Source organism: Lissotriton helveticus, chromosome 3_1 (genome assembly GCF_964261635.1).
Source record: "Lissotriton helveticus chromosome 3_1, aLisHel1.1, whole genome shotgun sequence".
In the NCBI taxonomy this organism is placed as follows: domain Eukaryota; kingdom Metazoa; phylum Chordata; class Amphibia; order Caudata; family Salamandridae; genus Lissotriton; species Lissotriton helveticus.
Genome location: NC_136061.1, coordinates 243,971,425 through 243,997,424, shown reverse-complemented (window position 1 = coordinate 243,997,424; position 26,000 = coordinate 243,971,425). Strand labels below are relative to the sequence as shown.

The 26,000-nt window shown below is 47.5% G+C and overlaps 1 protein-coding gene across 8 annotated transcripts in view; it reads right to left on the bottom strand.

The window, feature by feature from the left end:
* NF1 (neurofibromin 1) overlaps window positions 1–26,000 on the bottom strand; it is a 2,143,703-nt gene that overhangs the window by 1,132,516 nt on the left and 985,187 nt on the right. For all 8 annotated transcript variants that reach the window (XM_078679713.1, XM_078679719.1, XM_078679717.1 and 5 more), the window contains exon 23: window positions 13,138–13,221. In XM_078679713.1, the coding sequence (XP_078535839.1) occupies window positions 13,138–13,221 (84 nt within the window). The remainder of the gene's footprint in view (window positions 1–13,137; window positions 13,222–26,000) is intronic.

The window sequence follows — 26,000 nt, the reverse complement described above, 5'->3', positions numbered from 1 at the left end:
ACTGTCGGAAGTTGTGGGCGGCGGTGTCGGGGTTGGTGGGGTTGGTGGGTGGGCTCTGGGCGAGGGTGGTTGTTAGCTTGTCTTCAGTGACTTTGCTCCAGCAACGGCGAGGCATCTGTTGGGTGGGGTAGTGCGTGGTGGGCTTCCTGATGGCGAAGTGGATGCAGTGATGGTTGATTCAGTGGAGTTCGGTGGTGTGGTTGAAGGAGACGTGGGAGCTTTCAGAGAAGATGGGGTAAAGCATGTGGCCGGCGGCGTGGGTGGGTGTTGTCATGAGCTGTCAGAGGTTGGCGAGGTTGTAGATTAGGGTGGTGGAGTTGGTGTTGTTGTTCTCGAGGTGGAAGTTCAGGTCCCCGAGGAGGATGTAGTTGGTGTTGCTCGAGACTCTGAGGGTGTTCTTGTGGACGATGGCGATTCCTCCTCCTACTTCGTTGGTGCGATCCCTGCAGGTGATCTCGTAGCCTTCTGGGATGGCTATGGCGATGTCGGGTGCTGAGGCGGGGTTCAGCCAGGTCTCCGTCAGGTAGGCAACATCTGGGAGGTTGAGTCGAGAAGGTTCCAGAGTTCAATGGCGTGTTTGCGGGCAGAGCGGTGTTGAGGAGGATGCATCGGAGGTAGTTGGGTTCTTTCCTGGGCAAAGGTTTGGCGGGGCGGATGCTGGTGAAGCTGCAGTTCCGGCAGGTGAAGGGTCCTTGGGTGCGCTTCCGGTAGCAGGTGTGTTCTCGTCCGGAGTAGAGTGCGTGGAGGGTGCTGACATCGTAGCGGGTCGGGCGGTGGGTTGGGCGGTGTCGCGTTCGCAGGGTACTGGGGTTCTGGTGCTGGGCGCGGTCCAGGCGCAGACGGGCTTCCCTTAGGCGCGCACGCTGCGCACAGCGGCCACCGTAACAAGGGGAGGTGAGGGGCAGAGCAGCTGGGAGGGGGGGGGGGTGACGAATGGGCGAGCAGGGGGCAGGGACGCAGCGGCGGGAAGAACGGGAGGAAGCGATGGCGAAGGGAAAACAAGGCATAGGGGCAAGAAATAACAGGAGGGAAAAACGGTCATAGAAAAAATAAACAAAATACAAATACACTAAAGTTACAGAAAGGCAAACTACGGCGAGCTTGGGGGCAGGGCCGCAGGGGGTGCAGCGGTGGGGAGAACGGCTGGAAAGGAAGCAGAGGGCAAAAGGCCAAGAAATAGCAGAGATAAGAACGGTCACAGAGCAAGTAAGAAAAATACAAAATGCAATACAATTACAGAAAGGCAGACGGGCACAGAAATAACAGGAGGGAGAAAAACGGTCACAGAAAAGTAAACAAAATACAGAATACAATGTAATTACTGAAAGGCAAACCTACGGCCTACCACTGGCCACCAGGGATGAGGCGCAGGTGGTAGCCTGCGGGTGGAGGCGGGCTTCGAACTTAGCACTCGGCAGCAGCTGGGCACAGGAGTACGGGCGCAGTCAGGTGGAGCTGCGTGCCGTGGGAGTGACCTGCCTAGAACTGCGTCAAGGGTCGCACCGCACGCAAGCTTGCTTTTAATAACGAATTAAAGTACAGAAATCTCCAACCTGCGAAGATGGGCTGCAACCTCTTCTGGCACAAGTTCAAGTGTTAGTCCAAGGACACCATTCAGACTCCCGGAACCAGAGCAGAGGACCTGGGCCAGAGTCAACATCTTATTTATTTTGAAAGTTTTTATAGAGTGCGAACAAGACCCTTGCGGATATCCGAGCGCATTACAGTTAGTAAAGTTCTTTATACATCAGTTAAATGCAAGTCAAAGCACGTATACATAACATCTTGTAAAAACAATGTAGTAAGGCACAACACAAAATTATCCTGGTGAGTCAGGTAAAGGGTAGATATAATGTCTAGGTTGCCTAGATGTTCCCTTGTCATCATAAGGGTTAGTAGCGAGGGTACATTTGGTCTCGAAATTTCTTTAGCTCAGGTGAATTTGGCCATGAGAAACTATTTTACTTTCTTTTTGAAAGATGCAGTAGAGGAGTTAAGTCTGGTTTCTGGGGGGTAAGGCATTCCAGATTCTGGGCGCCATCCCTGAAAAGGTTGGGTTATATGTTTTCTTCTTGTTTAATCTTTGCGGTTTCAGTAGTAGGTTTAACTCACTTCTTGAAGATCTGATCCCACCAGAGATCGTCAGATTCTGTGCCAGATAGCTGGGTGCCTTGTGATGGATGGTTTTATGCATCATACACGCTATTTTTGAATGAATTCTGGCTTCCAGAGGTAGCCAATTCAAGGATTTTAGGTCCGGGGAGATGTGGGAACTTCTTTTAGAACCAGTGATGAGTCTCGCTGCAGAACTGATTGAAGCTCTTAGAGGTGCCGTTGTAGCTTTGGGCAGGCCACAAAGAGAGACACTTCCGTTCTCCACTCTAAGGATAACTAGAGCTTATACTGCCAGCTTGAAGTCATTGACAGGCAGGAAGGGTTTCAGCTTCCTCAGTGGGTTTATCTGGAAGTTAGCTCCCTTTTGTTGCTGATGTGTTTTTGCATATTGAGGTTACTGTCGAGAGTTATTCCCAGTGATTTCGCTGAATCCACGATGGTTGGTTGAACGTTGAGTGCCATAAGATGTTTGATCCAGTCTTGCTTTATGGGGACTTGGGCAGGTGGAGCTATTAGGAGGAATTCGGGTTTTAGGGCACTCAATTTGAGATGGTTTTCTGTTAGCCATGTCTGGGTATTCCCCAGAGTTGTGTTAAGCAATTTGATGTCTTCTAAGGTGTGGATCTTAAGGTATAGTTGTGTCTCATCAGCGTACATGTGATATTGCACGTTAGACGCGTGTAGAATTTCGGTGAGTGGTTCCATGAAAAGATTAAACAATGTTGGGGATAGTGAAGACGCTTGCAGGACTCCCAAAGTTATAGGACTGGTTTGGACAGGGAGTTGTTGACTTTGAATTGTTGTGTCCGGATTAGGAGAACTTAGGTAAACCAGTTTAGCATTGACCCTGATAATCCCATTCTGTGTTTCAAAAGATCTATCAGGTTCTCGTGTTTGACAATATCAAATGCTAAGGAGAGGTCTAGCAGGATGAGTAGGCAGGTTCCATTCTGATCAAGGATTTATAGTGCGTCGTCAATAATGTGTGTCATGGCTGAGTCAGTGCTGTGACCTGCATGGAAACCTGATTGGTATTTGTTAAGAAGGTCAAAGTGATCAATATGTCTTATCAGCTGGAGGTGTACACATTTTTCCAATAGTGTGGCCAAGGTAGGAATATTGGAAATAGGGCGATAGTTGTTTAGGTCGTAGGGCCGGCCGTGGGTTTCTTTAGAACGTGTGATACCTGTCCGGCTTTAAGGGTGTCCGGGATGCAACCTTGTTGTAGTGAGCGGTTTATGATCTTGGTCCAGAGAGGCAGACGCAGTGGATTTAAGTCTTTAACAGCATTTACGGGGAGCGGATCGGTGAAGTGCTTGGCAGGATTCAGGGCACTAAGTATTTTACGTATAGCTTCTTCAGTGTACGTAGCCAAGGATGACCAAGCTGCGTCATTTTTTAGGTCAAACGTTGATGGGATTTGGTGTGGCGCAATTGGAAGTGATGGGGAGGTTTTCATACGGGGTCCGGAGTGTAGGATTAGATCATTGAGGAGGTCCTTCTTGATGTTGTCAGTCTTCTGAGTAAAGAAGGCAGAAAATTCTTCACAGATGGGTTGCGGGGAAGCTATGTCTTGCGGACATTGAGGTGCATCCTTAGATTGGGTTTTGATTAATTCAAAAAGTTTTTGGGGACGATTTTTTGCTTGGTCTAGTTGGTAGCTGAAGAAGTTTGCTTTAGTGCGCTTTATCTTTCTGTAATATGCATTTCTCTTTTTCCTTAGAATCTTGAGGTGATTGGCGGATGGAACTGATCTCCATGTGCGTTCAGAAGTTCTGAGAGATGGTCTATCCTCGTTGAGTATTCCATTGTACCAGGGCTTAGAATCTTTTATGGAGACTCTTTAGTTGAAGGGGGGCTACCTCATTTATTATCGAGTTCATGGAATTAAGGTAGTGATTGGTGAGATCATGGACTTCGGAAGTCCCTGCAGGGGGCAGAAGTAGATTGTAGCTGGAAACTGGTAATATGTTAGGATTGATTTTTTTCAGGTCTCTTTTCCATACTTTTGGTCTTGTGGATGGAACAGTTTGACTATTTCCTTGATAAAGAAGGTGATGAAATGATGGTCTGACCAGTCACAGGGTTGGATCGACTCTAGCAGAATGGAATCTCTTTTAGAGATTATTATATCCAGGATTGAATCTTTATCGTATGTAGGGCTAATTTGGGTGAGGTCTAGGTCTTCGAGGAAGTTTTTGAGACTATTGACCACTGCATCATTGTGGTCGTTCCAGTGGAGATTGAAGTCTCCAAGGAATATTTGGGTATTTTGACGCACGGTGTTCGATGAGACCATATCCATGAAGTGTTCGATGAAGGCGAGGTTGTCACCTGGTGGATGATAGATGGTGTGTAAAGAGCATAATGGTTTGCCATTACTGGTGATGTCTAGGCATATGTATTCGGAAGAAGGGGATATGGATCTGTTTACTGAGATATTGCTACAGTGTATACAGGCGATACCTCCCTGTGTGTTATCAATTCTGTCCAGTCTGATGATGTCATAGTCTCGGGGTACTAGTATATCAATGAATGGTGTGGAGGATTCCTTTAGCCAAGTTTAGGTTAACATTATCAGGTCAGGTTCTTGTGTGAGAATGAGGTCAGCTATGTATGCTGCGTGTCTAGAGACTGATCAACAATTTAGGAGTATGCATTTAAGACGGGCGTGATGAGGGATGAAGTAGGTTCCTGAATGAGGGGGACTCTTCTTAGGTTGTTGTCAGTGATGCCTCTAGTGTTGTGTTTAGTGGTCCTGTGAGGGTTGGGGGGGATAGTTGGGATAGTTATTGAAGTGGGAGTGAGAGGGTTCATATGAGTGTAGTAGAGAAAGTAGATCGCTCTCCGAAAGCGGATTGGTGCTACGGATTGGGCAGCTTGATTTATTATGGGAGGGAACTGATTTCCAGCTGGGTAGAGTAAGTTTCGAAGTGACTGTTAGGAGGTTCAGGTGCCAGCTAGATTTAGACTGTCTTGTAGCTCTGGTGAACCACGGTTGTCTCGATATCAACTTTAAATGCTTGAAGTTCTTTTTTGATTTGATGTAATGAGATCATGATCTCATCAAGTCTGGGGTCCGGTGCGCTTATGAGTGGGGTTGGTGGCTATGTTATGGATGTGGGTGGCTGTGTTGTGGTCTGGTCAAGTCTGGGGTCTGGTGCAGGTATGAGTAAAGTTGGAGGGTGTTTTATGGATGTGGATGGATGAGTTGTGGATGGCTGGGTTGTGGGAAGTGTACTTGGGTCCAATGTGTGATCAGAGGGCGGCGTGTCTTCTATTTGGTAATGGAGTGTCCCATTATGTTCCAACCCCTGAACTAGGGGGGTGGGCTGGGATGCACATGCTAGGAGTATCAGTGTGCAGCAAGGATTAGGTAGCAGAAGTGTTGGTTATGAAAAGGATGATGTTAACAAGGGGGGGGAGCTGTGAACGTAAACTGAGGGGATTCAATATCTGTTGGGGGTGCGTATTCTGCCTCAGTCGTGCGGGGTGAATGCATTATGTGTGGGTCAGGCGGCGTGGTAGTGGCATGTGTCTCCAATGTGAATAATGATCGGTGTAATAGAGGAACGTGGTTGGTGGGAGGGTTTGGTGAAGTGATGTGATGTGTGTTGGTGGAGGGAGTAGTCTGGGTGGAAGTAGCGTGGGCGGCAATGGGGGAGGGGGATCTGTTAGTTTCAGGAGAGAATGCTGTATTTGTTCCGGGAGAATATGCTGGTGCTGTGTTGAGAGGTGAGTGTCTTATGGGGAATCTCTTGGGGGGGAACTTAGTTGTAGCTGGTGGTCGTGGTAACGATGAGGTGGTGTGTGTGTCTGTAGTGGGTGTAAGTACTGAAGCAGTGGGAAGGGGGTTGTCTAGTGTGTTAATCAATCAGGCAGTGGGTGTAGCTTAGAGCTCGGATGCGAGTAATGGTCGGGCTTGCAGAGGAACGTGTTTAGAGGTAGGATTGGACGGGGTGATAGGTTGCGTGCTGGTGGTGGGGGTTGTCTGGGGTTTTGTTACTTGTTCTTTTATAATGGGGAAGATGCTGTCCATCAGGTTTAGGCTGTGGTTTGTTGATTGCATGAGAATGGTTCCGTTATTATAGATGGTAATGGTTGCTGTCGCTCTGAAAATTTGGGAGGGGGAGATAGAGATAATGAGACCGTGCGCGGTTTTCCTGGTGGAAGAGTTCATGAATATAGCCATAAAAGCTTTCCTCCATTGTGCTCTTCGTTTAGTGGAAAAGATGATGTCCATGGTTATATGACCTTTGTTTGATGAGAAGTAGGGGTCAGAGATGGGGTTTCGGGTGTAGTTTTATCAGGTTGTGTTTAAAGCGTTTGGATGCTTTTCGAGAAAAGTTGGGGGGTAGATGATGGTGTAGGTATGTGTGCCTGTGAGTTCCTTGATGGGGCAGGCACTGCTAATATGTGCTATGGCACTATGGGGCTAGATGTGTGTATGTGGCTCTTACGGGGGTCTGTGCTGTGTGGGGGTGAAGGGCTTGGGAGGGAGAGGGGAATATGAAGGAGGGTAATGGAGAGTTATGGTGGTGGTGTGAGTGTGGCTCTTAAGGGGGTCAGTGTTGTGAGGGGTGATGGGCTTGGGTGGGGGAGGGAAATGTAACTGATAGTGATGGGGCAACTATGGTAGTGGCAAGGGTTTGGGCATGGGGAGAGCTGGGGTTGGTTCTAGTAAAGTGGTAATTGCTTTATGATAAGCGACTGAGGGGTTAGGGGTGGGAGTGAATAAGTAGAGAATGAGGCAGGGAAGGATGCAGGTGGCTTAATGCAAGTTTGGTTAGTAGTTAATTGTTAGTTGAGAAGTAGTGGTCTGAGTGTGTTTAAAGCGTTTGGTTGCTTTTTTTGAGAGGGTGGGGTGGGGGGTAGTTTATGGTGTAGGTATGTAAGCCTGTGCGTTCCATAGTAGGGTCAGCGCTTGTTGGCGCGGATAGAGTGGTATGGGGCATTATGCGTGGGTGTGGAATTGGAACAAATGCAGGGGACCTATGCTGTGGGGGGTATGTGCTTGTGAAGGTAGAGGGTAGGCTTGAGATGGGGAGGAGGAGTTGAGACAACAGGGGTGTTTGTGTCGATTAAGGGTTGATGGGAAGTGTGGAATAACAGATGAGTCCGATTTAGGAGGCAAATGCCTGCTGACGGAGTGTAAAAGATGAAGGACTGGATCAAAATTGAAATTCTCGCCTGTGTGCATGAGGAGAGGAAAAACAGAGGTGTTAGATAGCGACTTCTAGAGCTAGTCCAGTGTGAAGGAGAAAGTCCAAGATGGCCGCCCCATTCGTAGTGGATGTTAGAGCCATAGAGGGAAGTCCTTTCGATTTGCTGGGCCAATAGGGTAATAGTCCTATTTCAGTTTCTGTAGATGATATGTATGCTTTGTCCTTCTCCACTTTCTCTGTGGTCTGCTTCTGGGGAAAACAATGTCTATTCTGGCCTAAAACAACAGGCTGAGAGCAAACCCTTCATTAATTGATCAGGAAAATAGATGCGGCCGCCATTTTGCATGTATCTGGACAGCTGTAGCCAGACGATTCAAAAAAATGAGTATCCTAATAAAGTCCTCATCAAATCGCTGCAGGACTCTGTAAGGGGGAGTGGGAGCCTGTGTTGGTGAACCGGCGTCAGATCCCTTGAGTGACTGATATTCAGTCACATAACGTGAAAATGCTTCATGATCTATAAAGCCTAGCAAAAGCTGGGAGTAATCCAAGCCGCTCAAGCTCTCGGTGTGGAACAAGCGGCTGTTAAAAAAAATACGGCACTTTGATACAATGCTCGTGATGGGCTGAATCACGTCAAAGGGCTCCGTGCAGCAAACGCTTTGGTCTCACAGCACGGCAACAGAAGGCTGCTGACCAGACCTAACCGCAAATAAGCCTCGCCACTCACCGCTGTTACCGGGCGGCCAATTCCGGCTGATACGCCCAAGCCGTAGTCGATCCCACACTTGGGGCGGGCGGAGTACTCCCGGTCCAGAGCCCAACCACACCCGCTCAAGCACTCGTGAATGGCGGAGTGCCTAGCACCTGCAGAACCCATTGGCCTGGGGTAATCCAATGTCAGCCAGACAGATAAAATGGTACTCTGCACCCAATCGGCTGCCCATGACCACAGGAGGAGAAATCAAAGTGGCGTGGCTAAAGTCGTGGCATGCTACAGAGAGGACTGCAGTCCTTGGCGGTGGTCACAGTCTCTGCCACAACCACCTCCGCTGGTATCACGAAAGGACTCTACAGACTGTTACAGGGGCTCAGAGAACTCCCTTTAGGGATAAGAGAGGCCCAAGAGTATCCTCCGAACATTCTATATTTTTGGGGAAAATGACAAGCTGGAGACAGTAAACCCAAGGAGTGGGATGAGGCTCTGCTGTGTATGAAGAGCTCCAAGGCAGAATTAGCTTTATCTCCAAAAAGGCTGGTGCTATCAAATGGCACATCCATAAGGGATGTCTGCACACCAACAGAAATTCATGTGGTTCACATCGATGCAGGACATTTGATCACTACAATGATACCCACTGCATGCTCTAAACAGTTGGCCTTGCCTAGACCAGTTCTCAAGGCATATTTATCCACATCCTGTCTGTCATAGTAGGTTTGCACAAATGCATTCCTGAATTCCTCTGGAATGGCGGACAAAATTTCACTGGCCATACCCAAGAGGGTGCAAGTACGTCACCCTAACAGAAACAACACTCCAAACTGGAAACGGAGAATCCTCTTTCCAATGCATGTGTTTAGATTCCCTGTATGAGGGGGTGGTAGGAAAACCATTAGGGCTGACCTTGCTGGTGGAAGCTCTCAGGAATTGGGTTGGTCAGAAAGGCTGGATCGCAGGAGCAGGCCTATGATGCCTCAGTATAGGGTGCCTCGCAGGCAGAAATGAGTACAGCTAAACATCAGTTGCTGTCAATGCCTCTGTCAGAGCCTCATTAAAAGTAAGCACTATGTCTGAAGACACTAGCCCAAAGTGAACCGCACAGGGTGAAAAAGGTTTGGGCTTGCTGATGGTAAACATCAGGCTGGACAGCAATGACACGGTTGTCTTTAGGTGGTCCAGACTAGCTCCAGCAATTCCATATTTGATAGCCAGTCTCAGTAGTACGGGAATGAGTGTACTCACCTGCAAAAATGTGCCACAACCACAAACTTGACCTCCGTGAAGAGCCAAGGGGCCAACATGAGTCCAAAGGGAAGTACGGCAAAAAGGAAGAGGTCTGGCCCCCACCTTAAAGTGGAGGGTACTTCCTATGGGACTCCAGGACTTGCACATAAAAGTCCAGTAGGTCCAAGAACAGAATTCAGTCCACACCATCAACGGTTTGCAAAAGCTGAGCAAACGTCATCATTTGAACTTCTTCTTGAAGAAGGCATTCAAGAGTCTGAAGTCTAGAATCAATTATAGTCCCCAGCTCATCAGGGAACCAGGAAGTACCATGAGGAACAACGCAGTCCACCGTTTTGGCGAGCAATATCATCACCGACTTGGGTAATTTAAAGTACCCATTGGTCTGATGTAATGAAATGCCTATAAAGGAGGCATTGTTGGATTCTACCACCTACCGGTCTCTACATTCGATTATAGGGTAAACTAGACTGGTGAAGAGGAAGGTAAGCAGTACTGCTGCTGTAGTTGGCCTCATCCTTTGGACGCTCTTGTATCTCTGCCAACATGAAACAAGTATGCATGGGTTTCTGTACAGGCTGAGAGGATTGCCACTGGTGATATGAGAGACCCTTAAGTATGCCCTGAAATGTCTATATTGCTCATGGAAGTTGTGATGAGGGGAAAATAACCCCAGTGAGCTGGCTGTCTTTCTTCTGTATTTACATTTCTCCAAGGCTGCATCAGCCTTCTCTCCGAAGAACCCAGATCTTTAAATGGTTGTCGAATATTGTTTTTGATGTCAGATCAAAAACTCTGGATCACCTAGTGCTGACCTGCGATGCCTCATAATAAGTTCACTTCTAGCCAGAAATGAAGATGGTTTGACCAAGCTGCCAACACCAATTCAGTCAAGGAAAAAAGGACTCAAAGGTTGACAACCAGGTTTTTAAGTTTCTGTGACTAGATTAGCCTGAGCATCTTCTGAGGGTAGCAACTTCCCTGCAAACTACCAAAAAAAAGAGACCCTTAAGATTAAACAAGTGAGGACTCCAGGAAGGTATCCAAGCCAGAAGTGTTGCAAACCAAATTAAAGGCCGCATCTGCATATTGAGTTGGAATGGACGTATCTGCCTCCTCATGCTTTTGCTCATCACGTGGCAAAGTTTGAGGCTTTGAAAGGCATCCAAATCCATCCTAAGAATGCCCTCCATCCTTCAGATCTGAGGCAGGAGCGTTGTTTCCAGAACCCCAGAAGAACAAGGAGGCAGGGCCAGTGGCATAGGAAAGGAAGCACAGTGTATAGGTGGAAATGGTCGACTTTGAGGAGGCCAGTAGAGATTCGACTAGAGACCAGACTGAAAAGCAGTCTAGAGGAAGCCGAAACTTGTACTGGAGTTAATTATAGCCCGGGGAACTTGAGATACATTGGCTCCAAGTTGGCAATGGGTCGTGTGCCAAGATCACCAACTGCATGATCTCCAATGGAGCAGCACTGGCAGGATGTCAAGGAGCTTCGGGTGAGGTTATTGTGCTTCTCCCTCAAGTTGTCTTTGGAATTTTCTTTCAACTTCACCCAATACCTATCGACGAGGGCAGCCTCAACCGAGACCAGTCTTGTTTCTTGTGTTCAGCAACAAAGTTTGGTCTCTCCATATCCAATGGCCTTCAGTTGTATCAAGGAACGCTTTTTGCCTGACTTGCGAGTCATGCTTGGTTCTGAGGCACCCTACGCATGATCAAGCCGACAACTTGAGCCTTTCTGATGCCAGATTCAAGGGGACTTAATGCATTAAATGATTTATTTGCCTGTGCAAACCAATGGGCTATTTAGACGAGGACTGAGACAAGTAGCAAAAAATATTCACATACTACTGGTGTGCTTTTGCTTCCCGAAAGCTAAGGGCCATTCAAGGAGCAGGATGTTTTGGGCATGATTTATACTTTGGCAGATGGGTTACTCAGTCACAAACGTGACGGATATCCCGTCCGCTGTATTCCGCCATATTACAAGTGCAATATGATATAATAGTCTCGTAATACGGCGGACGGGATATCCGTCACATTTGTGATGGATTAACCCAGTCCACCAAACTCTAAATCAGGCCTGAAGTCTGTAAACATGAATTTGAAAAACCCAAAATGTTTAATTTTGCTAAGGTGGTGATGCAATGCTGCTACAGAGGGATGCCTCTATTGTCATGTTAAGCTACTGTTCCGGATATTGCAGGAAGACTACCTTCCCAATCAAAAACAGGGGCATCAAACATCATGCCCTCGTGTGGCCATTTAGGAAATGTTCCAGGAATGTGAAAAGTGTACATGCTAAGTTGGAATTTGCAAGATGCCTATGAAGACAAATTTTTTTTTGTTTGTTTAGAGAACAATGCAAGGCAATCTAAGCAAAATGTTTAGCTCTTCTTCAATTTAGATATATCATTTCAATGGGTAGGAAGGATAAGAGCAAAGCACATCATTATGAAACCACGAGAGACCTGCCAACGGTGAGTCTCTAGAAGATCCCACTCCGTGGCAAGATATGCCACATCTAGACTTTTGTCAGGGATGCTTGATAACTAATTCTAAAACATGCATATGTCTTTTTATATACTGTATTTCCCCTGATACTACCTTTGGCTGTGTTTCTTTTATTTGTAATATAAATATATTTGTATTTCTTTCAAAGCAAGACGTGTGTGTGATGCATTTTAAGTAGGACCTTTTCTCAAGAGCTAAAAAAAAATGTGATAATCACAAATCCTACATATTTAACTTACTCCTGGAGGAATAGGAATAAACAAGAATTCAAAGGAACAGAAGCATTCATGCCTTTGAGATATCTGAAACAATAGTAGCCCCAAGGACAGCTGAAGTGTTGCTACTGATAAATGAAAGAAGGGAGACATGCAGCTTGCGAGACTGATACTTATAGTGAGAGGTAAAAGAGGTGTGCCGAATCAAACTACATAACTGAGCAATGTTGAGGGGTTGTATGACGTAAACATGCATTCCATTACTGCACATCCCTTTACAAAGCGGTCTAAACAATGCATAAGTCTTTCCAAAGCATGTCCTTGTCACAAAAGACTACCACGCATGCCTTTACGGCGCAATTGTAAGTGCTAAGCAGGTGAGTATTAAGCATATATACATATATATATATATATATATATATATATATATATATATATATATATATATATATATACATATACATATATATACACACACACACACACACGCACACGCACACGCACACACACACACACACACACACACACACACACACACACACACACAGAGAGAGAGAGAGGCTTTACACTTACCTGCGGAATACTTACATTTTCACTGTAAAGGCATGAGGTTAATGTGTGGTAAAGACATGTATTGTACAGACTAATGTGCTGTTAAGGATGTGTGGTATTGGTATTGCATTGTAATGGCAGAGTTGTAAAGGCTGTTCCCCATGTAGAGGATACGCCTATGCCAACTCAGTGAAACCTTTTCTAATCTATATAAACGACAGAATACATTTTGATTAATGCACACACGTCTGCATCAAATCAAACTGATATTTTCATCTCAATGTAATAGCTCTTAAATGTAAATTCACTGTTAAATTAAAGCAAGGGTAAACGTTTATAAACCTGTATATAATGAGTGCTTTTGTTAGTACCGGAAAAAATTAGAGAATGCCCTGGTAAGGAAACATCGTCATTGTAAAGAAGCAGACCGAGAGACAAAAAAAAACACGTCACATTTTACAATACAGGAAGGGTGCATGTAGAAAAAAGCTTAGCGCAGAATACATAGCATTCATGCAAGGTCAATATAAAGAAGAAATAAAAAAGAAATACTGAAAAATAAATGTACAATAAGAAACATGGTTTTATTTTCCAAAACTTCATTTACCTTGTCAAGCATTTTACATCTTCATCTGCTGCTTGGTTAGATGTTCCCATGACCCAATCAGTCAAGTACTCCACCATCTTGTTCCTTTTGTGCAAAGATATTTCAGTTAAGAAATTATCTATATGAAATCAAATCTAAAAATAATTCTTTAGAAGTTCAGTCAATCACGTGATTTGGGAAATCATAATAAATCATATAGATGAGGCTGTTTGCAACAAATATTCCTTCCCTTCTGAGATCTTAATATTCTAACATACAGAGACCATCAAGAATGAAGCCAATTACCCAACTATACATTAAAATAACGAACTTCACATTCAAAAGCATTTTTTAATTATGAAATGGGTTGATAGTGATTCCATTATTTTTTATACTTGGTCACCCTCTTTCAGAACTGATGGGCAATTGCATGTGGTATCTATAAAAACTATGCAATGTTCTCAAGAAGAACAAAGTTACCATGACATTTTTTTTTAGCCCTCTGTGACTGATCATCTGGCTTTATGAGTTCAATTTTCCTTAAGTGTGCCACAACCCTAGCCAAAAGCAGTGTCTACATGTTTTATTCCAACATGTAAGGCCGCAACTTGTCAAAAAGGTCATCAAAGGGGTGGCTGGTTGAGTGTTAAAAGCGGACGAAGAGCAGGGACCAAGACTACAGGAATGGCTATGTAGGAAAGTTGTCCTTACTCGACCAGCTTACTCTTGTTTTTACCAAATGGCTGAGAAGCTCTTAAGGTACTGATACTGGTACTGGTGAGCTGGTCACACAAATTGGAGTCCCAAACAAACTCAAGATGTGATGCTAGTACTGTATAATTAATCTAGCCACCATCGCTGGGCAGGCTCAGTAATGTCTCCCAGTAATTATTTGTCACACACTGAACCTCTGCTCTACAATGATGACAAAATGAATACTTTCTAGGGCATGGATATAGCGACCCAAAAGACAGGTGGCATTAGTTGACTTAAGGGCCATGCTAGCCGAAGAAAACACCTTTTTAGCGGACTGGTCGAGCTTCTTTGACTCTCTGTCAGCAAGAACCTGTGGAAAGGCACCAGAAAACTTCGGTCTAGTGGTCTTAACCTGATAGCCGCTGCACGGCAGGGCTGAGTGGTGGGTGGGAGGAGTCACTGGCTTCAAAAGCTAGGCTGGAGCAAGCGCGTCCCGTACTCCAGGCAAGAACTCCTGTCACTGAACCATGACAACCTGCAGTTAAACCATCAAACATTCGCTGGGCTACGGCGTGAAGGGCTGCTAAAGTCGCCACCTAGCGCAATCAAATGCAAGGTCACCTCGATCCCGAAAAAAATGGTAACACCACAAAGCTGCAGCTTTGCACTTCTCAATACACGTTCTCTCCAAAAGCATAACCTTGAGGTCTTCTCGCTGCTTCAGGAAGGTCAGCTAGATATTTTAGGGGTCACTGAAACCGGGCTTGAAGAGTCCTCCACCCCAGATTTAGTCGCATCACTACCACCTAACTTTGCGGCCATCCATAAAAACAGGACGGGTAGTATGAAGGGGGGAGGGGTAGCCTTCCTTTATAACCGTTCCCTCAAAACGGAAACCATCTGCTCAGAAAGCCTGGCGGGTGCGGATGTATTAGGGGTTAAGTTCTGTTCCCCCACCGACTGTCTGGCGATACTCCTAGTCTACCCCCCCCCCCCACGCACATCACCGGGATTTGTTGAACCCTTCCTGGAATTAATCCATGACCTTCGATCACGCTATGAAGGACTGGTGGTAATGGGAGACTTTAATTTCCATTGGGAGAAAACCCTTAAGGACTGTCAGGCTATGCAGTTAGAAGAGGCCATGTTATCGCTAAAACTCTGTCAGAGGGTGGTGGGCTCGACACATGAGAGAGGTCACACCCTGGACTTTATCTGGACCACTGTCCCGATGGATAGTCCCATCACTATCTCCCCCTGCTCGTGGTCAGAGCACCATTTATTGCAGGCTCGACTCACATTTCCAGGGCGAGTGGTAAATCCACCACTAGGGTGGAAAGTTTTAAGAAGCTGGACTAAGATCAAAGCAGATGATTTGATAGCTATCCTAAAAAATCACGATCCACCTACACAACCCGAGGGCGACATCGATGCCGTTAGCCTCAATCTCTCCCTAAAGCTCAAAAACGCCATCGAAGCAACAGCACCTGCAAGTAGGGTGAGAATCCTGGACAAGGGCAAAGGTGCACCCTGGTTCAACGATGCTCTCAGGCTACTGAAACGATCCTTGCGCCAGAGCGAGAGAGCTTGGCGAAAGGAGTACGAACCCAGTGCCCGGGTCTCGTATGCAAAGTCATTAGCCACCTACAAACAGGCAATCATATCCAGGAAAGCCGAATTCTATGAGGACAGAATCTCTGCCGCAAGTAACCCCCAGAAAGAAACCTTTAAAGTCCTGACCGAGTTAAGGAAAAACAAGGAGCAGAATCTCTCCTTTACTCAAAAAGACTGTCACAAATTCCAGTCCTTCTCTAATAAAGTATCAGATCTCCTGACAGAAATTCATCGCACCCCGAGCTTTAGCTGTCCTAGAAGTCCCTCCCCGACACCCCCCTGATTGCCCACCCTCTAACCATGCTACCACCACGCACTAAGGAGGCGCTGGCAGTCCTGGTGGGGCGAGTGAAATCTGGGTTACCAGCGACCCTTGTCCACCTATCTTGTGACGCCGAACAACTAGCAGACCCCATGCCCCCTTACCTGTCACTATGTCTGCATCTATATTTCCAGCCTCTCGCACTTCCAGAAGAACGCTGGTTCTTTAAGACGGCGATTCCACCTTCCACGGATCACGTGACTTGGTCAGCTGATCCGGACTCCTTCAAAGACACCAAGAGGAAGGACGGCGGCGTCTCTACACGGATCCGAGAAGCGGAGCTGTCGACAGTCTGGAGAGCGAAGGCAAAAGCAGAAACCTTCCACGTGACGCCAGGATTTGGAATGGCTGCCGCTTGTAACATCAGCGCCCACCCGGTTGCAGAAACGACTGCGAAGAGCCCAGAGCCTGTGAGGAGTGGAGAAAAGAGGGAGCCGGACCCTCTCCGGCAACACCTGCAATCCAGCCACGGCCATGGCGGGTAGTTGCTCCAGAAGGTACAGGACCGTTTGGGTACCGTGTGGGATAGAGGGGCGGTCAGGGAGAGGGAGGCCCCATCTAGTTAATCCTCGCATATAGGATATACCTCGCATATAGGATATAAGAACCTCACGGTGGCAGTTTGGGTGTTTGCTCCCTCACTCCCTTCCCTAATTGGTGGCTAAGTGAACAGGAAACACCCTCCTGACCAATCCTTCTTTTGTGTTTTTTTTTATTATTTGGACAACGGCATTACTCGGAGAGACCTCCCCTCACCAGGAAAGAAGTCCTCTCATCAAGGAGCCCATAATTTGAAGCATGAGAAGGAAAAGACTCAGTAAAGACGATTAGAACTATTTTTCTTTCTCATGTTAAAAGGCCACAAATAAAAGTTTGGACAACTTATTCTTATTCCGGTGTCCTATCCTTGGTGGTCTTCTTATTCCGGTGTCATATCCTTGGTCTCCTCCTTCGCCATATGATACGTGGTGTCAGAATTGGGATTTAGTGTCTGCCTCCCCTTTCAGGATGGAAAATCTCATCCAACAACTCATCCGCAGCCAAGAGAAGTTGTAATGGGCTGTAGAAAAGCAAATGAATATGGCCCATGCGACAGAGAACTGTTTAAGGATACTATGACCAATCAGGCTGAACGGTTACAAAAGGTCGCGGATGACCGATTGGAATTGGCCACACAACTCCAAACCGTGCCGGGACAGGTCCCCATGTGTCATTACAAAAATATGTTGCTGGTGAAGACCGTGACGCATGTTTTTTTAATTTTGAAAGAGCGGCCCGAGCATCAGGGTGGCCAGAGTCCAAATGGCCGTTCTTTTTGGCACCTCTCCTAACCGAAGAGGCACAAGCTGCCTACCAGGTGGCAAATGTGGATGGACACACTCCTTATCCCTAGATAAAAGGGGTAATATTGGATCATCTCGGTATGGATGCCGAAGCATACAGGATTAGGTTTAGTAAGGAACGAGTAACAGCTACCGACAATCCCAAGACTCTCTGGTTCAAACTCAAGGTTGCTGCCAATAAATGGTTAAAGCCTCAAATAAACTCAAAGGAGGAAATCATGGCCCAGATGTAGGTAGCCAAATACCGGTCGCTAACGGCCGATTTCGGCCGTTACCGACCGGTATTTGGCTTTCAAGATGTAGGGGGATAGCAACAGGCCATTTCGGTAATTTTACCGATTCGGTAAATATACCGGTCGGTAAATTTACCGACCGGTATTTTTACAGATTCGGTAAAATTGAGATGTAGGTGGGACTCTTCTGAGTCCCACAAGACCTACAAATTCGGTATTTTACCATCAAATTCAATTTGATGGTAAAATACCGATTCAGGTGTGCATGCACATGTGTGCATGCACACCTGTGCCATATGACAGGCAGACCTGCCCTTAGCACAGGTATGCCTGCCACATGGCCCCCGAACCTTTTTTGGGGGTGCTAGAGGGTGTCAAAGTGACACCCCCTGCACCCTTGTCAAAATCGGTATTTACCGATTCGGTAAATACCGACCGGTAAGGCCCCATTCATTCCTATGGGCTTCAAAGCCCATAGGAATGAATGGGGCATTACCGGTCGGTATTTACCGAATCGGTAAATACCGACTTTTAAAGATTCGGTAAATCCACATCTGGATTTACCTACATCTCGGTACTTCTATTTTACCGATTCATAAATACTGAATCGGTAAAATTCGGTATTTATGAGTCGGTAAAATAGATTTACCTACATCTGGCCCATTGTTCCTTATTTATTTAGAACAGTTTCTAGAGGCTTTGCCATATCCCATTCAACGATGGTTAAGACAACAAACACCTTTGATGGCCAAACAGGCAGTTACTATGGCCACTTCTTTCTACCGGGCACAACCGCGATCTTCTTCCTGGGAAACAGAAACATCTGCCCGTCCCCCTCAAACTAATAGCAAACCAGAACGGAAATCCACCAAACCCAATACAGAACCCCTGAAAATTAGACAAAATCGTCCTGAGCCTATACCTATGAGTGGTCCCCAATGTTTCGAGAGTGGAGACTGGGGTCATATAGCTAGAAACTGCCCCAAGAAGAAAAGTCCAGAAGAACCAATGGATATAGGCTGGGTTCCCTAATCTGTACTGTAGACTGAAGAAATGGGACCAAGTTCTTTGTAAGTGTCCTCATAGGTGGAACCAGGGTTAGCACCTTATTGGATTCCGGTTGTAAACAATCAGTGATCCGTCACTCCATAGTGCCCTCTCCATTTCCACCAATTGATAGTGAAGTACCCATCCATCCATGGAGACATGAAACTCTATACCCTTATCTCTTTACCTATTCCCCTGCCAGATGGTGTGGTCTTGAAAGCCAAGCTTGGGGTCCCTTCCTTCCCTCCTAGAGGACTTGATATTGGGTCAAGATAATCCTTCCTTCATAACTCTTTTACGACATACCCTTCAACCAACCGATTCCAGTATCCTTTCAAAACCTTCCCTCCTTACTCAAGCTCCCTGGCAGTCCGACAAAAGCTTTCATTACAACCAACGTAATGATCCCACATTACAGGCCGCATGGACCCAGGCCAGACAAAATACCATAACACGAGTTATCCAACTTTCCACATAGAAAAAGAGCTTCTGTATAGAATAGCAAAGAAAGGTGATATCCCACAACTTGTTGTTCCCCAAGCTTTTAGAGAACAAGTCCTTTTCTTTGCGCACTCACACCTCCTGGCGGGTCATAGAGGCACCAAAAAAAACCACCGAGATGATTTTACGCCATTTCTATTGGCCCGGCATATTCGCCCAGGTTACAAAATTTTGCCAGGAATGCGAGGTCTGCCAGATGACGAATCCCTATAAACTCCCACCGATTCCCCTACAACTTCTCCCTCTTATAGGTACTCCGTTTGAGAGAGTAGGTATGGATCTTATCGGCCCTCTCCCCAGAACAAAAAAGGGTAATGTATATGCGCTGGTGGTTGTGGATTACGCCATGCGCTATCCAGAAGCCTTTCCCCTATCTGCCCCTACAAGCCAGAATATTAGCGATCGCCTTTTGGAAATCTTTTCCCGCTTTGGTTTTCCGCGGGAAATTCTTACGGATCAAGGGACCCCTTTTGTCTCTAAAATAATGAAAGAAGTGTGTAAGTCCCTTGATATATCCCATATTAAAACGTCTGTATACCATCCTCAGACCGATGGTTTGTGTGACCGCTATAATGCAACTTTGAAATTGACCCTAAAGAACAAGTTACTTACCTTCGGTAACACTTTTTCTGGTAGATACAGTATCTGCCTGTGGATTCCTCACCTTGTGAATATCCCCTTGCGTCCGCAACATTCGGAAATATTTTTCGTAGCTTCGCGCCGACGTGGACGTCAGAGGCACGGCATCGCTCGCGACTCCGCTGACATCACCGACGCCCATAATAGGCCCACGCCGGCGTGATGACATCAGTTCCGCCCTTTTTTCCGTGCCTTCGAGGCACACGGACGGACCAATGACAGTAGATATATACATAGTATACACAGTATACAATAGCCAAGGTAAAACACACAGCGCAAAGTAAATATAAGAAAACATTTGAAATGATACATTTTCTTTGACCATAAAAAATTTACAACACAGATTCTCTGGTATAGAAGAGCGGACAACAGGGAGGCGGGTGGGTCAGTGAGGAATCCACAGGCAGATACTGTATCTACCAGAAAAAGCGTTACCGAAGGTAAGTAACTTGTTCTTCTGATAGATACATCTGCCGTGTGGATTCCTCACCTTGTGAATAGAGTCCCACAGCAGTCCCCACTCCCGGCGGAGGGTGTCCACTCTTCTAGACCAGGAAATCCTGAAGAACAGAGCGTGCAAAGTGACCGTCCCTCCTCACTTCGGAATCCAAGCAGTAATGCTTCGCGAAAGTGTGGAGGGAAGACCAAGTTGCCGCCCTACAAATGTCCTCTACAGGAACACCTCTAGCCAATGCAGAGGTTGAAGATTTAGCTCTTGTAGAATGAGCCCTTATACCCTCTGGAGGTTCCTTACCGGCCAAAGAGTAGCAGATCTTTATACAGAGGACGATCCATCTTGACAAAGTTATTTTATGGACCGCTCTTCCTCTCTTGCAGCCAGCAAACCCAATGAAGAGCTGGTCATCCAACCGACAGTCTTTAGATCTGTCCAGGTAAAAGGACACCGCCCTTTTGGGGTCCAGACGGTATAATCTCTCCTCCTCCTTGGAAGGGTGTGGGGGAGAATAAAGGTAGGGAAGGTAATGGATTGACCAAGGTGGAAAGGAGTCACCACCTTAGGCAGAAAAGCAGCCCTGGTCCTAAGAACCATTCGATCAGCATGAATGGTCAGGAAAGGGGGCTTGGAACTAAGAGCTTGAAGCTCACTTACCCTCCTTGCCGAGGTTATTGCAACGAGGAAAACTGTCTTAAGAGTCAAAAACCTCATAGGACACTTGTGAAGAGGCTCAAAGGGAGCACCCATCAAAAAGGTCAAGACAAGATTTAAGTCCCACTGAGGCACAATAAAAGGAGTAGGAGGGAACTTATTTGTGAGGCCCTTCAAAAACCTTAAAACTACAGGAGATTTAGAAAGAGACGGCAAGCAAGCAGAGAAATGCCTACAGCGCTGAAAGATAGCCCTTCACTGTGGCAACAGCAAGCCCCTGTTGCGCCAGAGAGAGGGCAAACTGGAGAACATTTGACAAATGGGCTCTCAAAGGGTCAATAGATTTCTCCCCGCACCAAGTGACAAATTTCGACCATCTATAAGAATAGATGGACTTAGTGGAGTCACGCCTGGCTGACAAGATGACATCCACCACGTCAGGCGGGAGAGAAAAGGAATTCAGGTTGCCCCGTTCAATCTCCAGGCATGAAGGTGTAATGTCTGGAGGTGGGGGTGTAGAACCTGCCCCTCCATCTGAGAGAGGAGGTCTGCCCTGAGAGGGAGACGAAGCGGCGGGTGAGAGGAGAGGTGGAGAAGATCTGTGTACCACACCCTTCTTGGCCAACCCGGGGCGACCAATATGACTTGGGCCCGGTCTTGGCGAATCTTCCTCAGAACCCGAGGAATGAAGGGTATGGGAGCAAACGCGTAAAAGAGTTGATTTCCCCAACTCAACTGAAACGCGTCCCCCAAGGCTCCTTGCATCGGATACTGGAGACTGCAGAACGACGGGCAGTGAGCATTCCCGCGAGTAACAAACAGGTCCACCCGAGGAGTTCTCCACATCCGAAAGATGTCGAGAACAACCTCTGCATGGAGCCTCCACTCGTGGTCGGCCGAGAACTGACGACTCAGACTGTCTGCTCGCACGTTCAGAACCCCGGCCAGATGATTTGCCATCAGATGGTCCTGAACCCAAGACCAGAGCCGCAGAGCCTCTCTGCAGAGACACTGAGACCCTACTCCTCCCTGCTTGTTGATGTACCACATCGCGGTCGTGTTGTCCGTCAGGACTTGCACTGACTGACCGCGAAGGGAAGGGAGGAAGGCCTTGAGCGCCAAACGTATCGCCCGCAATTCCAGAAGGTTGAAGCCTTTCCTCTGGAGACCAAAGACCCTTGACCTCCAGATCCCCCAGATGAGCACCCCACCCTAGAGTGGATGCATCCATTATCACTGTGGCCACCGATGGAGACAGATGGAAAGGCTTTCCTTGTGACAGATTGCCTTCCACGCCCCACCAAGATACATCCGCTGCAGCCTCTCTGGAGATCCTCACTGACTCCCTGAGATCCCCTTGGTGTTGAAACCACTGCCTGCAGAGGCACCACTGGAGCGCCATCATATGCCAGCGTGCATGGTTGACCAACAGAGTGCATGAAGCCATCAGACCGAGCAGACGAAGAACCTTCAGGACTGGAACGACCGCTCTATTGAAAAATAAAGGAATCATTTCCTGTATGTCGCGAATCCTTTGAGGAGGAGGGAATGCACGACACACAGTTGTGTCCAGTACCGCACCTATGAACAGGTTGCGCTGGGAGGGCACCAGGTGAGACTTGGGTACATTTATCGAAAAACCCAAACAGAACAACAACTGAGTTGTATCCTGCAGATGCTGGAGCACACTCTCTGACGACTCTGCCTTGATCAGCCAGTCGTCCAAATAGGGGAATACCGGAATCCCCGACTTCCTGAGATGTGCCGCCACTACCGCCATCACCTTGGTGAAGACTCGAGGCGCAGTAGTAAGACCAAACGGAAGGACCGCAAACTGGTAGTGCTGCGATCCCACCGTAAAACGGAGATAATTTCTGTGCGACTTCAGGATTGGGATGTGGATATATGCATCCTGCAAGTCGAGCGACACCATCCAGTCTTCTTCCAGCAGCGCTTGAAGAACCTGTGCAAGGGTGAGCATCTTGAATTTCTCTTGTTTCAGATAGAGATTCAAGATCCTGAGATCCAGGATTGGACGAAGTCTGCCATCCTTCTTGGGGATCAGGAAATACCGGGAGTAGCATCCCGGACCCCTTTCCTACTCTGGGACCACCTCTATCGTACCCTTTCCTAACAAAGTCTGTACTTCCTCCTGAAGAAGCAACAGATGTTCCTCCGTGCAAAAACCTTGACAAGGAGGGTAATTGGGAGGAAATTCCCAAAAGGGAAGGGCATACCCATTTTCTACAAGATTGAGAACCCAAAGATCTGATGTAACCGATTCCCAATCCCGTAGAAAGTAGGTAAGCCGACCCTCCACTGGACCCACATGATCCTGAATGGCGGATCTAGGGCTGCTTTTCTGTGGCTCGGGGGTTGGAAGAGGTGGAGGAGGAAGAGGTTTGACGCCCTCGAAGACGACCCCTTTGCTTCCCCCTGTATGACCTGTACAATGTGTTCTGCTGCTGCTGCTGCTGCTGCTGCTGCTGCTGCTGTTGTTGCTGCTGCTGACCTTGTCTAAAGTTCCGAAAGGAAGAGCCTCCAAATCCTCTGAACTTTCTGGCCGGTGCACCTCTAATTTGAAGGCCCAAAGACCTGGCAGTAGCTCTGCTATCTTTAAACCTTTCGAGGGCTGTATCTGCCTCTTGCCAAAAAGTCCTTCTCCATCAAAAGGCAGATCCAAAAGCGCCACCTGAACATCAGCAGAAAAGTCCGAGGACTTTAGCCAAGCCGATCTTCGCGTAGCAACTGCAGTACCCATAATCCGAGCCACAGAATCAGCCGTGTCAAGACCGCTCTGAATTACTTGGCGTGCAGCTTCCTGGGTGTCAGACAACACCTCCTCGAAATCACCCCTGTTCTCCTCAGGGATCTTAGGAGCCAAAGCACGCATTGAGTCCATAAGTGCGTGCACATACCTCCCCATGAGACAAGTGGCATTTGTAGACTTCAAGGCCATACTCGCAGAAGAAAAGGTTTTCTTGGCCACCTGATCTTGCTTTTTAGCCTCCTTGTCCCCAGGAACTTGGGGAAATGCATTTATAGACTTCTTGGAACACGCAGCCTGAATCACCAGGCTCTCTGGAGAAGGGTGAGATGTTAAGAATGCAGGGTCCTCTGGAGCCACCCTATACCTTCTAGCCACACTCTTGGATACAGCAGGAGCAGAGAGCGGCTTCTTCCACACCTCCATAATGGGCTCAGTTAATGCCTCATTAAATGGAAGTAAAGGCTCCACAGCCGAACCTCTGTTAGAAGATTTGACCTAAATTCAACTGTTGGTAGTGTCAAATTTAAAAGTCCCGCAGCCTTCCTCATTACCACATGATATGGCTGGACATCCTTTGAAGGAGCATCATGCCCTGAGGGCAATTCCCACTCCGGGGAAAAATCCAGGCCACTGGCATCAGCCAGCTCTTCAAAACAATCTTTCCCCAGCTCACCCTCTTCTAAGTCAGGGCGAGAGTCGGCATAACCTTGTTCCTCCAAGAGACGTTGAGCTTCTCTTCTGGACCTCTCCTTTACACGCCTCGGCACCGGATCCATCAACGACTCCGACGGAGTCGGAACCGACTTCAAAGGCCCAGATGTATGCTCCTGATGTCTACTCGGAGCAGGCGACGTCGGCATTGGAGTCGTCGACTTCGGACAAGCCGGAGACGACCTCGGCGGGGCCGGAAACTGCCACGGCGTCGATGGGGCTGGCATAAACGGCATGAATGGAGCCGGGGCATATGAATGAGGAACACCCAAATTAAATGCCAGAGGACCCATGGGACCCGAAGGTGCACCAGAGGGGTACCACGCCCTTGAGAACACACCATACATAGCATTCAAGAACGCTGAAGGGTCTTGGCCCGGCGCTGGAAAAGGTGGTTGAACACCCTCAGGCTGACCTCGAGGTGGGATCGAATCCAGCTCAACAAAATGCGCAGATTCTTCAACCTCCACAGGGACTACCTCTTCCTCCTCGCGAGCCGGTGAAGGCGCCGGAGATTGATTGGACTCCGGAGCCGGAGAGGGAACCTGCGAACTCGAAGGCGAAGCCTCACCTTCCTGATCCGGAGCCTCCTGCGGCGGGACCACCTTCGAATGAACCCTCCTGGGCGACCTCGACCTCGAGTCCGACTTCTCACCCGAGTGACGTCGAGACTCATGCCTCCTCTTCCTGTGCTTCTTCCTTGATCTTGAAGCATGGTCCGAAGAAGACTTCGAGGCCGAACCCTCACGAGATCGGGACCCCTACTTCGACCTCGACTTAGCCTTCCTCGAGCGAGATCTTGATATCTTCTTACCCTTGTCGGCCTTAAGTTTTGCCACAAGCAGCTTGGTTTCCCTCTCCCGCAGGGCCTTCGGATTCATCTTACGACAAGATGAACATCCATCCACGTCGTGATCGGAGCTTAAGCACCAAATACAGTCCTCGTGCAGATACGTGATGGACATCATTTTTCCGCACTCCCTGCAGGGCTTGAAACCGGTCTTCTTCGACATCTTATCGAAACAAAGAAGCAGGAAACACAGAGAAACGAAACAAAGTCACAGTATAGCTACTGAGATTCCCGAAACCGTTAGCGTAGACGACGCGGAAAAAAGGGAACTGATGTCATCACGCCGGCGTGGGCCTATTATGGGCATCGGTGACGTCAGCGGAGTCGCGAGCGATGCCATGCCTCTATGACGTCCAAGTCCACGTCGGCGCGAAGCTACGAAAAGAATTTCCGAATGTTGCTGACGCAAGGGGATATTCACAAGGTGAGGAATCCACACGGCAGATGTATCTATCAGAAGAAACTATTAACCGTGGAGGGAAAAGACTGAGATAAGTTACTCCCTATAGCCCTATATGTAGTTCGTAGCCAGACACAATCAAGTCTTGGCTGCTCCCCTTTCCAGCTCCTATATGGCAGGGAACCTAGAAGCCTACTGGAGATTACGAAGGAGTTTTGTGAACAAGAAAAAGGGGAGGAAACTAAATCCTTCCTCAACTATACCCTAGCATTACGAACACGTCTACAGAAGTTGAGGGCATTCGTTGACAAAAACCTAGAAAAAGCCCAAGCTAAACAACAAGTGTTCTATAACAAGGGGAAAAAGTGGCGACATCTGGATGTGGGAGACTGGGTACTGGTTTTAACACCCTCCAGTATTACAAAGACCAAGTTGGGATGGCAAGGGCCTTTCCAGATTGTGCGGATGGTTGGTCTCACATCTTATCAGGTTCAGGTGATGCCTAAGCCAGTTATACCACATTAACCTGCTAAAAAAATGGTAAGGTCCCCTCCAGAAAGACATTCATGTGATTGATCCCAAACAGGAAAGCACCTTACCCCACCTCGTTGTCAACCATGAACTAACAGAAACACAGAAAACCTCTTTAC